The 17092-nt window shown below is 37.7% G+C and overlaps 1 protein-coding gene across 1 annotated transcript in view; it reads left to right on the forward strand.

The window, feature by feature from the left end:
* Window positions 1-14977, forward strand: part of phactr3a (phosphatase and actin regulator 3a) — a 41648-nt gene extending 26671 nt beyond the window's left edge. Inside the window, exons 5-12 of the mRNA XM_079849534.1 lie at window positions 1700-1916; window positions 2040-2182; window positions 3774-3927; window positions 9427-9482; window positions 10449-10510; window positions 11438-11578; window positions 14051-14127; window positions 14438-14977. Of these exons, the coding sequence (XP_079705660.1) occupies window positions 1700-1916; window positions 2040-2182; window positions 3774-3927; window positions 9427-9482; window positions 10449-10510; window positions 11438-11578; window positions 14051-14127; window positions 14438-14453 (866 nt within the window). The 3' untranslated portion in view covers window positions 14454-14977. The remainder of the gene's footprint in view (window positions 1-1699; window positions 1917-2039; window positions 2183-3773; window positions 3928-9426; window positions 9483-10448; window positions 10511-11437; window positions 11579-14050; window positions 14128-14437) is intronic.
* Window positions 14978-17092: the final 2115 nt, after the last annotated feature.

The following is a 17092-nucleotide window of genomic DNA, read 5'->3' on the forward strand; positions in this document are numbered from 1 at the left end:
AAATCAGATCAAATTTGATATTGTGGTATATATATATACAGTGAGGAAAATAAGTATTTGAACACCCTGCTATTTTGCAAGTTCTCCCACTTGGAAATCATGGAGGGGTCTGAAATTGTCATCATAGGTGCATGTCCACTGTGAGAGACATTATCTAAAAAATAAAATCCAGAAATCACAATATATGATTTTTTTAACTATTTATTTGTATGATACAGCTGCAAATAAGTATTTGAACACCTGTCTATCAGCTAGAATTCTGACCCTCAAAGACCTGTTATTCTGCCTTTAAAATGTCCACCTCCACTCCATTTATTATCCTAAATTAGATGCACCTGTTTGAGGTCGTTAGCTGCATAAAGACACCTGTCCACCCCATACAATCAGTAAGAATCCAACTACTAACATGGCCAAGACCAAAGAGCTGTCCAAAGACACTAGAGACAAAATTGTACACCTCCACAAGGCTGGAAAGGGCTACGGGGAAATTGCCAAGCAGCTTGGTGAAAAAGGTCCACTGTTGGAGCAATCATTAGAAAATGGAAGAAGCTAAACATGACTGTCAATCTCCCTCGGACTGGGGCTCCATGCAAGATCTCACCTCGTGGGGTCTCAATGATCCTAAGAAAGGTGAGAAATCAGCCCAGAACTACACGGGAGGAGCTGGTCAATGACCTGAAAAGAGCTGGGACCACCGTTTCCAAGGTTACTGTTGGTAATACACTAAGACGTCATGGTTTGAAATCATGCATGGCACGGAAGGTTCCCCTGCTTAAACCAGCACATGTCAAGGCCCGTCTTAAGTTTGCCAATGACCATTTGGATGATCCAGAGGAGTCATGGGAGAAAGTCATGTGGTCAGATGAGACCAAAATAGAACTTTTTGGTCATAATTCCACTAAACGTGTTTGGAGGAAGAAGAATGATGAGTACCATCCCAAGAACACCATCCCTACTGTGAAGCATGGGGGTGGTAGCATCATGCTTTGGGGGTGTTTTTCTGCACATGGGACAGGGCGACTGCACTGTATTAAGGAGAGGATGACCGGGGCCATGTATTGCGAGATTTTGTGGAACAACCTCCTTCCCTCAGTTAGAGCATTGAAGATGGGTCGAGGCTGGGTCTTCCAACATGACAATGACCCGAAGCACACAGCCAGGATAACCAAGGAGTGGCTCTGTAAGAAGCATATCAAGGTTCTGGCGTGGCCTAGCCAGTCTCCAGACCTAAACCCAATAGAGAATCTTTGGAGGGAGCTCAAACTCTGTGTTTCTCAGCGACAGCCCAGAAACCTGACTGATCTAGAGAAGATCTGTGTGGAGGAGTGGGCCAAAATCCCTCCTGCAGTGTGTGCAAACCTGGTGAAAAACTACAGGAAATGTTTGACCTCTGTAATTGCAAACAAAGGCTACTGTACCAAATATTAACATTGATTTTATCAGGTGTTCAAATACTTATTTGCAGCTGTATCATACAAATAAATAGTTAAAAAATCATACATTGTGATTTCTGGATTTTTTTTTTAGATTATGTCTCTCACAGTGGACATGCACCTATGATGACAATTTCAGACCCCTCCATGATTTCTAAGTGGGAGAACTTGCAAAATAGCAGGGTGTTCAAATACTTATTTTCCTCACTGTATATATATATATATATATATATATATATATATGAATGTATTTTTTGTTTCCACAGACCCGGGTAAAGTCGTCGCATCAGTGCCTCATTCAAACTCTTTTCTCCAAAAAGAACTGTCTAGAGTCTCTGATGGCCCCAGTCCTGTGGTTTTAAGAGGGCATTTTACTAATTCTGTGGGGTCGCCGCATATAGGTAGCATACATCCGCCGCTGCCCCCTAGCTGTATAATAGAAGAACTGCACCGAGCACTGGCATCAAAGCTCAGACAGGAAAGGTGAGGATGTTAAACCCATCATTACTTTTATTTGCTTGATTTCAGAATGAATTTTTAGGAGGTTTAAGAAGTATTTTTCTGTAAAATTATTGTTAAAGTGTTTCTTTCGTTTTTCTATTTTAGCATTGAGCGAGAGCCAAGTGGAGATGGTGAGAACAGAAAGGAAGCAGAGGAAAACAAGGAAAACGTTCGACAAGACAACTGCTTCACTGACGCTTCAGGAATAATCTACGACATGGACGACTGGAACGAGTCTGTCATTTCTGGTGGGTGTACTGCAAAACTTTTAAAGGGTAACTAAACCCTAAACCAACTTTTTTTAGTTAATGATCTGTAAGAATGGGGCTTTATTAGTGCTGTTCATTGATTCGAGTAACTTTTTTGACATTTGGGTATAAAGTGTTTTAATTCTACAATATATGGTGTAAAAACGTCTGAGTGCTGCCCTCTTCAGGTTGAACGGTGGCTACTGCAGTTGAATTTTCCTATTGGATGTTTGCGGTACTACGTGACGTAAGCGGTACCAGGTGACGTAAGCAGATTCCAGCTCACCACGCCCTCCCTTGGTGCGAGCTACCACGCCCTTCGTATACGAGCTAGCGTAGATTTATCTGTATTTAGTACAGTGGTCAGGAGGCTACGTATGTGTAGTGTTGCTGGTTGCAACAGCACTGTTGGACTGCATAGCTTTCCAGCAGACTTGGAAATTAGGCGCCAGTGGTTGCATGCACTTGGCCTGGAAAACCGTGAGTGTGAAACCTGCATTTTACACGGGATTGCTTTTCCAACGCAATAGAGGTGGAAATGGGCTTCTCCACACAGCTCGCGCTGAAAAGCGACGCAGTGCCAAACGCTGCTCCTCCTGCATGGACTCCACCACCGCAGCGGCGTCTTGATGTGAGTGATCATATATATTTTAATCACAATTTATGGTTAGGCTAAAGTTAATCCTCTGGGTTCAACAAACGCACTGGCGTATTTTGCTGGATTTTTTTTCACATAGCGGCAAAATATGAAAATGCCTATAGAGAGCACGCGCTATTTTTCAAATATTGCCGGTGGGTGGACTCAGGCTCTGACCAGGGGTTTAGTTTCCCTTTAAAGAGGCTATATTATGCCCTTTTACTAAGCCTTGTTTTGTTTTTGGGCTCTACTAGAATAGGTTCTCGTGATTGAATGTTAAAAAACATTATTTTCACATATTTGACATTGTTGCAGCACCTCACTTCCCAGTCTGTCAGTAACGCTCTGTTTAGTTCATGTCTCTATGAAGCCCCTCCTTCTGAAAAGTGCAGTGTGCTCTGATTGGTCGGCTGGATCAGTGTGTTGTGATTTGTCAACCGCTTCAAGCGTGTTCACGCCCCTTACCATAACCTCGAGTTTCAACACTACTAACTCAACTCAACCATGCCTCGCATCAATTATTTATGTGAGGAATATTGTGACGTGTTTATTCCCGGATTAAAACTGAAGACTACAATTGAACCGTTTCAGGGAGTTCAGAAACAGTGTTTACTGAATAGAGAATATCTCCCTTTGGAATGACTTTGTAAATTTGCAGAGCTTTTTTTATGCTCAAACAGCAACATTGTAGAAGGTTGTAAATGTAAAGACGTGCATAGATCCTCTTTAATGCAATGCTGTAATTCCTTTGCACATAATCATGAGATACTGCAATGATTTATTATAACTAGAAGATCAGGTAGAATTTGTGCAGAATGTTTCCCATGATATAGTCATTGGATCAATGTGTTTTTTCATAATACAAGTGGCAAGAGAGTAATTTCTGTCTGGAAATATGGAGCACTTTAGATTGTTATGTCATTAAGTAATGAATTCTATGGCAAATGTGTGCAGGCACATTGCCAAGGAGGATGAGGAAGGAGCTGCTGGCCGTGAAGCTTCGGAATCGTCCCAGCAAACAGGAGCTGGAAGACAGGAACATTTTTCCTACGCGGAGTGACCAGGAGAGACAGGAGATCCGTCAACAGATCGAAATGAAACTTGCCAAGTAAGTCATAAATGTATGTTGACTATGCTGTATATGCAAGTAAATAAAATGACACTGCCCTCTTCAGGACATTTTTGGAAATACTTGAGAATGTCATCTTCAGGGACTTGAAAACTGCTTAATAATTTTTTTTTTTTGCTTTACAAATCTGTTATCACCTGCATACACTGGCAACCTTTATTCTAATATTCATTTAGCTACTAATTTATATCCATTAATTACTAAGTCCAGAGGGAAGCTTAACGCTTGAATTGAGTTGTATGCTCAAACTTCTCCATTAAAGACAGCAAATCTGTTTAGATATCACTTAAGGATTATATGGACAAGTGAACTCATGGAACAGATTATGAAAACAGATTTCGTGCAGAGGTATAGTGTTATTGTACAATGATTGTAATCTGATGTAAAGTATTTAGCAGAAACTGGGATTACAGTCAGTTGAGGATTGGAGTTAATCTGAGAGAATAAATCCACTACAGTTTTCATTAGATTATATTTGATTATATATGTATGAACACCTGCCTTTGAGTTCAGAAGTTCAATTCGGTATATGGTGCATGCATTGCTCACGCGTTGTGTAATGTTACAAAGAATTAATGAAACTTCAGGCTGCTTTTTTTGTTTGTTGTGTGTTGTGTTTTGCTTTGATGTGTTATGTTTTATGTTCTGTTTTGTGGTTTGTTTTGCATTTCTTTGTTGTGATTTGCTTTGCTATGTTTGTTTTGTGTTTATTTTGTGTTTGTTTTGTTTTATGTTTTTGCGGCTTTGCGTTTTTGTTTTGTTTTGTTTAATGAATTTTTACATTTTAAATATGGCATTTTAAATCTCAGGGGCCATTTACACGGCACCGTTCTCAACTAAAAATGGAAAAAATTGTATGCGTTTTGGCCATTCATTTAATCAACAACAGCGTTTTGGGTGCCTGAAAACGCAAACTTTTTCAGGTTTCAAAGTGCACGTTTACTGAAACGATACTGTTAATATATCCATTTAAACATAAAAAAAAAACGTGAATTTGTGAAAATGGTGACGTCATGCATATTACTAGTTCAGTCTATCGCCAACTACTGGCCTCGCAGCAGAATACAGCATTTTTAGTCGTTTTCGCGGATCCGTGTGAACGGGGATCATTTTGACAATGTTGTCGTCTGTATGCAAAAGATGCAAAGGATAAACTTCCATTTTTATTGTTGTCATGTAAACATACCCTCAGAGTTTAGAACGTAAGTGAAGATAAATGTTGACATCTGCTACTTCAGCCTAATGATATAGAGGCACTGTAGTGACCTAACTAAGTACTTGGAAAAAATTTGTTGTGTATGGGCTTCAGCGCCTCATGCAATTACAGATCTTGTCAGGATAAGTCTTATGTAATCAGCTGTGGTATATTTCACCATTGAAATCAGCCTTCTGTGGATTCTTAGAAGAAACAGCCATTGTGTCCAGTTTAATTTAGGCTTTGAGAGAGTTTTGTTCAGGCTGCAGTGACAGATACGAGGTGCTAAAATGTTATAAGCAATGATGGTATGTGACCATCCTAAGTTATGTAATGCGAGAATCATGAGTGATTTGTACAAAGATGTGATTCAGATAAGGATGTGAGTGGAAAGCAGGCACTGTGCGGATACAGTTGTTTACACTAGATTAACTTCAGGTTCAGCAACACATTCTACAGATTCATGCATATGATGGACATTTACACTGAATGAGATGACTTCTACATATAAAATAGTACTGGATGCTTAATAAACAGTAAATTAATTTTACGCAGGGACTTAATAAACCAAAAAATAATAATTGTGCTTTTGAGGATTTTGGAGCCACATGTGTAAAACTGGACGTTTTAGCTGCTTATCAGATACTTTCCCTGATGGCAAGGGACATTTAGATCTTCTAATCATAGGGTTTAGTGTGTCTTGTACTCTTTGTCAGTTGTTACATTTTAGAGTGGGAAGACTTCAGCTTAAAATGCCTTCTCCAGTAATAATTATGTTGATGATTTTACATAACACATAATTCATACAGTATAGTGATATTGAATCTGTATTGATTGTGCAACATGAAATGACGTTTGAAACCCATTCTATTTTGGTGATGTCCCTTGTGAAAAAGAAGTGGACTTAATTGTATTGAATGTGCACTTCAAATCTTAAAAGTATATTTAAAAAAAACTGTACTAGCAGATAATATATTAATGAAATAAAAAGCCACGTAAGTGTGAACTCTTAGAGAGTTCACTTTCATGACTGTTTTAATACACTTTTTAAAAAGTGCACTTTGCAAAGTAAGTTTTACTTTTAAATTTTAAATGATTGTGATTATGTTAAATCTTTTGTTGTTCTTTTAAGTACAATTATTTTGATATGCTGATTACTAAAGCTTGTAGCATGTTAATAGTTAAACATGTTAAAAGTTAAATTGTTTAATATGCAACTTTGTCATAATAAATGAGTAATCATATTTAAATAGCCTACATGACACAAGTTTTGGTTACACTTTATTTGGTAACACTTTATTTTACAGTGTCCTTGTTACATATGTTACATGTACTTACCATAGTAATAACAGTAAATTATGCATAATTACATTCAACTAACCCTAAACCTTTATCCTAACCCTAACCCTATAAGTACAAGTAGTTGCTTAATATTACTCAGTATAATTACACTGTAACAATTACACCTTAAAATAAAGTGTAACCCTTTATTTTAAGGTGTCCCTGTTATAGAGTAATTATACAATTAAGTACTGAGTAATATTAAAGAACTACATGTACTTATAGGGTTAGGGTTAGGATAAAGGTTTAGGGTTAGTTGCTTGTAATTATGCATAATGTACTGTTATTACTACATGTAGCATTGTAAAATACAGGGTTACCCAAGTTTGAACTGACATTAAAATATATTTTAGAAGTAATTATGAAATTGCATATAAAGCTGTACTGGAATTAATTAGTTAATTGTATTAAATGCAAGTTTAATGGTTAACATTTAACTTACACATTACACATTACTATATGTACTTACTAAAGTAATAACAGTAAATTATGTACAATTAGAAGTAACTAACCCTAACCGTAATTCAATAAGTACATGCAGTTAATTAATATCGCTCAGTACTTATTTGAGTAAGTACAACTACGTCACCTTTAAATAAATTGTAACTATTTAATTTCCCAAAAACATTACAGTCAGTTTGCACTTCAGTATATTCTCTTAATTCTGTAACAAGTACTCTTTTTATAAATACTATAGAGTGCATGACTTTATTTTGAGGCATTTTGGAATTGACTGTATTTTGAAAAGCATGCGCCAGAATGGAAGGAGGAAAAATGAGAAGGATCAGGTCAGGCCAGGTCAGCCGAGAAGGATAGTCGTTTCAGAGGTGGAGCATGTTATTACGTTATGATGAAAGCTTTTATTGGATTTTTTGATTTTTTGATTAACATGCACTGATCAATCGTTCGCATAAGACGAGGAACATGTACACTATTAAGGTAGTAAACAGTGTCAATTTTAAAGTCATGTTTAGGTGTGACAGTGATAGTCAGCATAACTGAGTATAACTAGGCCAGAGTGAAGTGTGACGGTCAGTGCACCTGCAGGACAGGCTGAAGTCTGAGCGAAACACACTGTGACACTTTGCCGCAGCAGCATGTCATGACCTTCCTATCTTTGGCTTGCCTTGCTTTACTCCGCCACCGAAGAAAGACATGGCTGGAGCTATTTTTAGAGCTCAGACTGGTGAATAATGGATGGTAGTGTGTGTTCCCCTCCTCCATCTCCACCTCACTGTAGTGAATACCAAACACGGCGGTAGTCTACTGTACTACTCACAGCAGCTTCTCCTATCTGATGGAAATATGCTAGGATAAAGCACACCGCCGTCCATCTGTTAATTAAACCGGTCTGATGAATGACCTGTGTATATTGGAAACCAACAAGCCTCCAGTGTCGCTCAGGCAGATTTCTTTGTTTCCGTGTTCGCGGGGAAGCTACTGTTGCTAGGCAACTCGTGATACAGGTCAATAATATCCAGGCAGCTTCTAAGGGAGCTTTGGGAGTTGGTCTCCATTTCAGTTCATGAAATATTAACGCCGCTACATCTGCTGGAATCCCGTCTTACTCAGCTTATGTGAGTGACAGCAGTGTTACAATGGCTGGAATGCAGTCCAATGCTCTAAAATGTCTTATTAATCAGATCTCGCCGTAGATCTTGAAATGTATTTTATATTAATAGTGTTTTCCATGAGACAACATGCCGTTTTATTCCACACTTACGTCTTATACAAATCATAACAAAGTTGAGTCGGTCCTGTTGTACAGCATTTTCGACTCTGTTACGTTTAATAATGTTTCATAATTTAAGGAAATATTTCTTTAAAAGATTATAGCAGACTTGTAGAAATATGATTTGAAATATTGATGATATTATACTGATTTAGGTAAGACATTATTTTACAGTGTCCTTGTTTATGTTACATGCACTTAACAGTAAATGATGCATAATTGCATGCAACTAACCCTAAACCAAAATCCTAATCTAACCCTATAGTAAGTACATTACTTAAATATATAATTACACTGTAACAATGACACCTTAAAATAAAGTGTAATCCGGATTTACAACTCGTTGTTACTTTTTATAACTTACTTAATACAACTTATGGGGACACAGGGGGGAAAGTGTAAATTGATCACACATTAAAATAATATCCTACCCAATTAAACATTTTATTTAGAGAAAGGAGAAAATAAAGAAACTGGAATATTAAATCGTAATTTTTCATGTTAGAATTTAATGCGCATCGCGTGGCAAAATCAACTCGAACCAGTAGTGAAATTATGTACAACTATTTTAAATGTCCTCCTATGTAATTGTGAAATGTGATCGAGTAAAACTCACACTATGATTTCTGGATTAAAAAATAAATAATAATATAGTAATATTACGAAATACACGGGGACATACTGCATGATCTAGTTGCTTTTGTCTATGATTTTTACTTGCTATTTGCCAGCATATTATATTCAAATTAACAATGATCAAACGTTCACTTAACCTAATACTACTACAAAGGCGCGTGGAGAGAGACAGAGCGCACGACAAAGAGCGCGCGTGGAGCTCTCATCACTCGGCACGCGCCAGCCTGTTCAAAAGAGCGCGCGCCCGCTCACAAACCACAACAAGGAGCACGAGTTCTTTCTCTCTCGGACCGTTACACACACAGACTGCACTTTCTCACTCATTTAAGTCTCGTCGACATCGCATCTTGATAATTGGTGTTTATTTATCAAAAGGGCTCAAAAGCCCGGTGTTTGAGCATCCAGATGAGGAGTACTAACTGTCAGGCTGAACACAAAGGACGGAGAGACTTTGAGCGTCCCTTCAGAATCTCCCTCCCTCGCCTCTGGGTCTCATTGAGGGGCTTCAGCTTCTGCTTCTGCTTCAGCTCGGGACAGTAATGGTTCAAAACAACATTCTGCTCTTTTTCCGCAGGAGACTCAGTCAGCGGCCGGCCGTTGAAGAGCTGGAGAGCAGAAATATTTTAAAACGTGAGTATTACACGATAATCAACTAAACAAAATAGAAATGTGAATATAAATATAAATGCATTATGTATCACCAATTGTTGATTAGAAAAGTAATAATAATATTGTTTATGATATTGCACATTAATAATAACACGTTTTGTTTTTTCATTTACCAATAAATGTTTAGGTTTCAGGATTTTTTTAACCAAACTGTGTAAAAAGATGATTCTCAAAATATAAGATATAACGGAATAAACTGATATACCATTTTACTTTATGCAATATGTGGGTAAAATGGCCATTAATGGGTAGTCTCATTCAATACAATGTATCTAATTTGCATATTAATGTGTTCTTGGGGCAATATCTTATGAAAAAAGAAGTGTAATAATTGGCAACATTTTTTTTTCTAAATAATATCTATTATTTCATAGGAATATTGATATATAATTTCTTTCCCTATTTGTTGTGTCTCCCAAAAATGCCTGATAAACATGCTGTTTGTCCTGGTGTCTCTACAGTCGACATCAATCAATGCTCTGTTTTGTAACAGAAAGTCATATTTTGATTAGAAACCCCATACCGTTTTCCTAAAATGTTGATTTATGACAAACAATTTGAAAATTTGTCAGATTTAAATGGTGATTACAAATATAGTTTAAATATTAAGTTAATTGCTAAGTGAAAAGTAATACGGCCCGATAAGACATTTTTAAATAGCATGTTAATTAAATTAAATGTTTTTGGGGGCTGTTATGGTGAAAATGTTGACATGCTTTTTGACTTCGGCGTAAAGTAATGTGATTGTGTCTTCCGTTGCTTTGTACTGCACACAAAATCACTACGGAGTATTATATCAAATAGATGACTGTAATCTGTCTGTCAGATAAGACACACCAGAGAAAAACAAGGCTTGCTAAAGCAGGCATGTGAAGTGACCCCTGTGACTGTGCACTTGATTAGATCGCCCTCATTTTGCTCTTTCAGAGAGGAACGATCAGACGGAGCAAGAAGAAAGAAGAGAGATCAAACAGAGACTCAACAGAAAGGTAAACACTCTGTTCAGTTTCAGTTCACTTACAGCATGCTCTATTTTTCTCATGGACACTGAATGTAAGGAAACTGCTGGTCTGTAAAACTATTCCGCTCCTGATATTACTACTTATAATAAGACATTATGCAGCACTGTCTAATGCTGAATAAAGATGCAGCATTCGAGGACAAGCAGTGGTTTTCAAAAGGGTAAAGCTATTTTGTGTAATAATAAGTTAGTTCAACTTATTGTTAGTTCAGAGTTAGTTCCATCACGTGTATCAGATTGAGAGAACGCCTATACAAGCATTCAGACCATAGAGATGATGAGAAGAAAAGAAAAAGAGTTGACATGAGAGCAGGACCTCAGTTATTGAGATGGGTAACAGCATGCGTTTATATTGCTTACCTGCATTATTTTATGGTAAAAAAAAAATCATAAATTTACCTCAAAATGACGGCGTAATATATATAGAGTAATATAAACATCTAAAGAATTAAATTGAATGAATTAAACATTTATTCTTATATATTGGAATCAGTTTTTTGGCTTTTTTTTTTAATTACACATTAATTACACGTTGTTGTTGTTATTAAAATTTAGCAATGATAACAACAAAAATAAAACATCAATAATACTACTAATAATTATATTTTGAAATAATTTCATTTTTCCCCCCATTAGTTACTCATTATTTACATTTGATTAAAGGTGCTGTATTTTTTTGACTGTACTAAAGCATAAAATATCACAGCATGTTTCTTAAATCTCAGAGCAAACATACTAAGTTCAAATACTTGTTTCTCCGAGAAACACTGAGCCAGTTATTCGACTCTGAAATGTGCGTTCCGTGTCGAGATGTCTGTGTTTGTTCTGTTTCCTGCAGAAAGTGTTGCTTGCAGCGTGTATCTCAGCCCCATTAACAGCACTCTTTTTCTCACAGCTCAACCAGAGGCCAACAGTTGATGAACTAAGAGAAAGAAAGATTCTCATCCGCTTCAGTGATTACGTGGAGGTGGCCAAAGCCCAGGATTATGACAGGAGAGCTGACAAACCCTGGACGAGACTGTCCGCCGCTGACAAGGTACGTGACCAGCAGCTGATGTCAGCAGATCTTTACAGTGATCTTCAGTTCGTCTTAAATTCAATAAGACAGCGTAGAGGGAAATTCTTCTTCTTATTATTATTAGTGATTCTCTCAAGGTTTTTTGTTAAGCGAATAAAAGGCAATCTAATCTGTCAGTAGTCTTCTTGCTTCATAACTGAAGCAGCTTGTCAACATGAATCCGTGCACTTTTTACTTGAGGATGCGTTTAAGTGTGTGTTCACACAGGTTTGCTTTGATTAAAACGAACTCTGGTGCGATTGCTCTGTTAGTGCGGTTCATTTGAACAAGTGTGAACGCTGTCATCCATACCTTGGTGCGCACCAAACAAGCGGACCGAGACCCACCATTTTAGTTGGTCCTTGTCTGCTTTCTAACAAACTCTAGTGCAGTCTGACTGAAATGTGAACACGATATGGACCAAAGACATCTAAACAAACCAAAAACAGGATGCAATCACAATATACAACCCTAAAAATGACAGAATGCTCTCAGGCATACCTAGTTCTTCTCTTCATAGGAGCTACGTTGCCCATTACAGCTCGGCACAGCTCCTTGCAGCAGATCTTTGTCTATCGTTTGTGTGTGTAATGGAGGAATTTATGCCGCTGTTATGACTCCTTTACACATTTTATGAGCTATTTATGAGTTCTCAACCAGTAAAAATGCCATTATATGGACACAAATAAAGGCACATTTAGCCAAGCACACAGCTTTCTTTGGATGTTTGGCAAGTTCCGTCGCAAAAATATATATTAGAAACTATATATATATATATGAAGAGTTCAGATGCAAAAGCCTCTAAGTACCATCTGAAATTTTCTTCTAGAATGATCATTTTTGTCAAGCTTGTATATTTAAGTTCAGTAATTTCACTTACATTGCAATGCAAATTACCTATTAATTGTCATTTAAGTGAAATCACTTAACTTAAATATACAAGCTTTTGTAAAAATGATCATTCTAGAAGAAAATTTCAGATGGCACTTAGAGGCTTTTGCATCTGAACTCTTCAAATATATATATATATACATACAAAAAAGCAATTTTGTGAACGCTTAGCGAACCAGGACTTAATGTATCATATTCTTTTTGGTCCGGACCAAAAGAAACAAGGGAACCGAAAGTGTGAACACACCTTAAAGGGTTAGTTCACCTAAATATCCTGGCTCTTCCAAGCTGTATAATGGAAGTTAATGGTAACTTCGTTTTTGATGCCCAAGAAAGTGCATCCATCCATCATAAAAGTAATCCATACGGCTACACTGGTTAATAAAGGCCTTCTGAAGCGAAGTGATGCGTTTTAGTACATAAAATATCCATATTTATAACTTTATTAACTATATTTACTGGCTTCTGGTAACAGCCGTACGCGTGACCTCTGACCCGATGCATGATGTATGATGTAGGAGTAGCGTAAACTTAGATGAGAATAGACGCCTCTTGTGGTTCAAACAAACAGGGCTGGGGAACAAACTCAAGCTCCTCTCACATTTCTCTGTAAAAATTCTCGCTTTAGACTTCTTATAAGTGACTGGTGTTTTGTTTTGCTCTATCTTCTGTGCTTCGGCGTTCATCAATACATCATGTGTCAGGTTAGGGGTCACTCTCCTGCTGCAAAAGCTAGTTATTATAGCTAATGAAGTTTTAAAGATGTATATATGTCGGGTCAGGGGTCACTCTTCCGCCGGAACTAGACTCGCTTACAGCCTTTACCGGAAGCCAGTGATTATAGTTTTTAAATTTATAAATATTAATATTTTTCCTACAAAAACGCTTCAGAAGGCCTTTATTAACCCCCTGGAGTCGTATGGATGAACTTTTATGATGGATGGATGCGCTTTTTTGGGCTTCAAAATCTAAGTTAATATTCACTTCCATTATAAAGCTTGGAGGAGCCTGGATATATATTTTTTATATATATAACTCAGATTGTGTTTGGCTGAAATAAGAAAGTCATATACACCTAGGATGGGTTGGGGGTTAATAAATTATGGATTAGTTTCATCTTAAGTGTAGGGTGATCAGATTTCTCATGGTGGAATACGGGATGGACAGGCACTCGTCTGACTTGATCTCCTCCACGCTCTCTAATATCCCGCCTTCACTAACTGCAAGTTAATCAATAACGAATTGTGATTGAATGGTAATTTTGTTCTCCAAAATATACTATGACGAAATTGGCTACCTTTGATTAGGCTATTCTGACGTGACAGAAGCCTGCTACTCACTTTTATGATCACCTAGAAAAGACAGTTTAGGAAAGAAGAAATACTGGACAAAACATGATTTTTTTTCATAAAAAGTCTGGGACAGTCGGGACTGTCTCGGGGAAACTGGGACGTCTGGTCACCCAACTTAAGTGGCTTTTTATCAAAGTCCCTTTAAGGCAACATTTCACTCGGCGGCCATCTTTGACTAAAGTCTTTGCTTTTATTTGCGATTCCACAGGCGGCCATCCGCAAAGAGTTGAACGAGTTCAAAAGCACTGAAATGGAGGTCCATGCTTCAAGCAAGCATCTAACAAGGTCAGTATGTGTGTGTAATCCTCTCACAGATGTGCCCTCGCTATTTTTAGACAGACAAAATCCAGTGCCGAAGACAAACGGCCTGGTCCAAAAATGACTGGGACACGTAGATATGAAATGATGACTGTGTCACCTTGATATGAGTGGTTTTGGATAAAAGGTTGCTCTCTACATAATGATGACATTAGTGGCCATTAGAGCACTTATGTTTGATCTTACTAAAAATAACTGATTGATGCAACACTGTAATCAAGTCCTGTCCAATCATATGGTCGTGTTTGTGAAAGGCACCTTTGTTGATTTGTCTCAGGTTTCACAGGCCCTAAGAGGGGGTTTTCTTCTGTGAAGAAAATGCTGAAAGTGGCGTTCATGTTAAATCCTGGAGGTGCCTCTTCCAGAGCTGTGGCTTCGTCCATGGGATTCCCTTATTCTTCCAGCGGCCTGGGCCGAGTGGTGTTTGGGGGTGGTTAGCGCTGGAGGCTGCGTCTCCTTCACGGACGGCCACAGGGACAAACCCGAAGAACATCTGCGGAGACATTTAACCTGAGGCTGACGGAGTGGAGCGGCAGAAGACTGTTTGATGTTTTTAAAACTGGACTACATTTCAATGACTGCTAAGGAAAGATGAATCAGTTCTGGGTAAATGTTTGTGTACATGTAACCAGCCTCACTTGAAAAATAAGTAAAAAGAAGAAAAAAAGAAGAAAAATAAACTTGAGGGTTAATAAGCCTGCTATAAATGAATTTCATATTTACTGTACAAAAGTCTGAACAGGGTTGTTCATGTCATCACTTGAAAAAAAAAAAAAAAACTTTGTAAGCACTACTTGTCTTCAAAATACAATTTTGGAAATACTTCTGCGTTGTTTTTAAGTCTGATTATATACACACAAAAGTTAAAAAGTTTGGGATTGGTACGATTTTTTTTATATTTTTGAGTCTTATGCTCATCAAAAATACAGTAATACTGTGAAATATTTTTACAATATAAAATAACTTCTATTTTTCTATTTAAATGTTAAAAAGTAATTTATTCCTGTGATCAAAGCTTAATTTTAAGCACCATTACTCCAGTCTTCAGTGTCACATGATCCTTCAGAAAACAGAAATGGAAATCCATTTTAAAATGATAAATGTCTTTGTCACTTTTGATCAGTTTAATGCATCTTCGCTGAATAAAAGTATTCATTTCCTTGTTACACTCACTGGCCACTTTAGGTACACTTTGTTAGTACTTTTGATAGTTGTTCAGAACTGCTTTTATTTTACATGGAACATATTCAACAAGGTGCTGGAAACATTCCTGAGATTTTGGATCAGTTGCTGTAAATTTGACGACTGTACATTCATGATGTGAATCTCCTGTTCCACCACATCCCAAAGCTGCTCTACTGGAATGAGATCTGGAGACTGTGGAGGCCATTTGAGTTTAGTGAACTCATGTTCAAGAAACCAGTTTGAGATGATTGTGACATGGCGTGTTATCCTGCTGGAAGTAGCCATCAGAAGATGGTACACTGTGGTCTTAAAGCAGGGGTGCCCAACCCTGCTCCTGCCGATCGACTGTCCTGCACAGTTCATCTCCAACCCTAATCAAACACACCAGCCTTTAATTTTCAAGTGATCATGAAGACCTTAATTGGTTGCTTCAGGTGTGTTTGATTAGGGTTGGAGATGAACTGTGCAGGACAGTCGATCGGCAGGAGCAGGGTTGGGCCCCCCTGTCTTAAAGTGATGGACATGGTCAGCAACAATTCTCAGGTAGTCTGTGATGTTTAAACGATGCTCAGTTGGCACTTAAAGGTTGTATCAGCGATCTCAGGCCCCAAAAAGGCCCAAACATAAATGATCACATTCATCTAATCCTTCCTAACGATCTGCTAGCTGCCCGCCCCATAAGCCCAATAGTGTTCCAACCAATCACCGACGGGGTGGGTGTTGTAAGGTTTTGCCTCACAACACCCACCCACTGTTGTTTGGCTTATGGGGCGGGCAGCTAGTGGATCGTTAGGAAAGATTAGATGAATGTGATCATTTATGTTTGGGCCTGAAATCACTGATACAACCTTCAAGCGCCCAAAGTGTGTCAAAAAAAAAAATATCCCTCACACCAGCAGCAGCCTGAACTGTTGATAAAAGGCAGGATGGATCCATGCTTTCATGTTGTTTACACCAAATTGTGACCCTACTGTCTGAATATCGCAGCAGAAATCGAGACTCATCAGACCAGACAACATTTATCTTTATCTTTTATTGTCCGTTTTTGGTGAGCCCATGTGAATTGTAGCCTCAGTTTTTTGTTCTAATCTGACAGGAGTGGCACCTAAATGAATTGAGTTGTTGCCCTGTGATTGGCTGATTAGATATTTGCGTTAACATGCAGTTTGACAGGTGTACCTAATAAAGTGGTCGGTCGGTGAGTGTTTCAAAAGTCTTACTGTCCCAAACTTCTGAACAGTAGTCTATGCATACATATATAATATAAATAGATACTGCAAGAAATGTAAGCCGTGAAACTAGAAGCAAATTGTGCAAGTTGCCTCCTTTCTAATTCCCATGTATTTTGACTGTAGCATTTATGGAGGACACTAAAAAAAAAAAAAAAAAATTAAATGCTGAAGTCACAGTGCCTTCGACTGCATGTAAAAAAAAAAGAACAGTACAGTTTTCAGGCTTTATTTATCAACCAGATTTATTCTCCCATAAATTGAACCCATGAGGTTTGCTTATTTAGGCCATTGCTAGTGAATGCAAAAAAGAAAAGTTATCTTGACTTAAGATGGTTTGAGAATCCAGAATCCACTTTTTAATTTCTGCGCACATAAATCTAAAGATTTTTATGAGGTGGATTGTTACAAATAAATGCATTAGTTCTTACAACACCTATAACATTTACTTAGTTTTAGAGACACTTTTCATAACTATTCATTATTCACATTAAAAATCACAAGCAAATATACGCACA

Source organism: Squalius cephalus (assembly GCF_949319135.1).
Source record: "Squalius cephalus genome assembly, chromosome: 18".
NCBI classification, from domain to species: Eukaryota; Metazoa; Chordata; class Actinopteri; order Cypriniformes; family Leuciscidae; genus Squalius; species Squalius cephalus.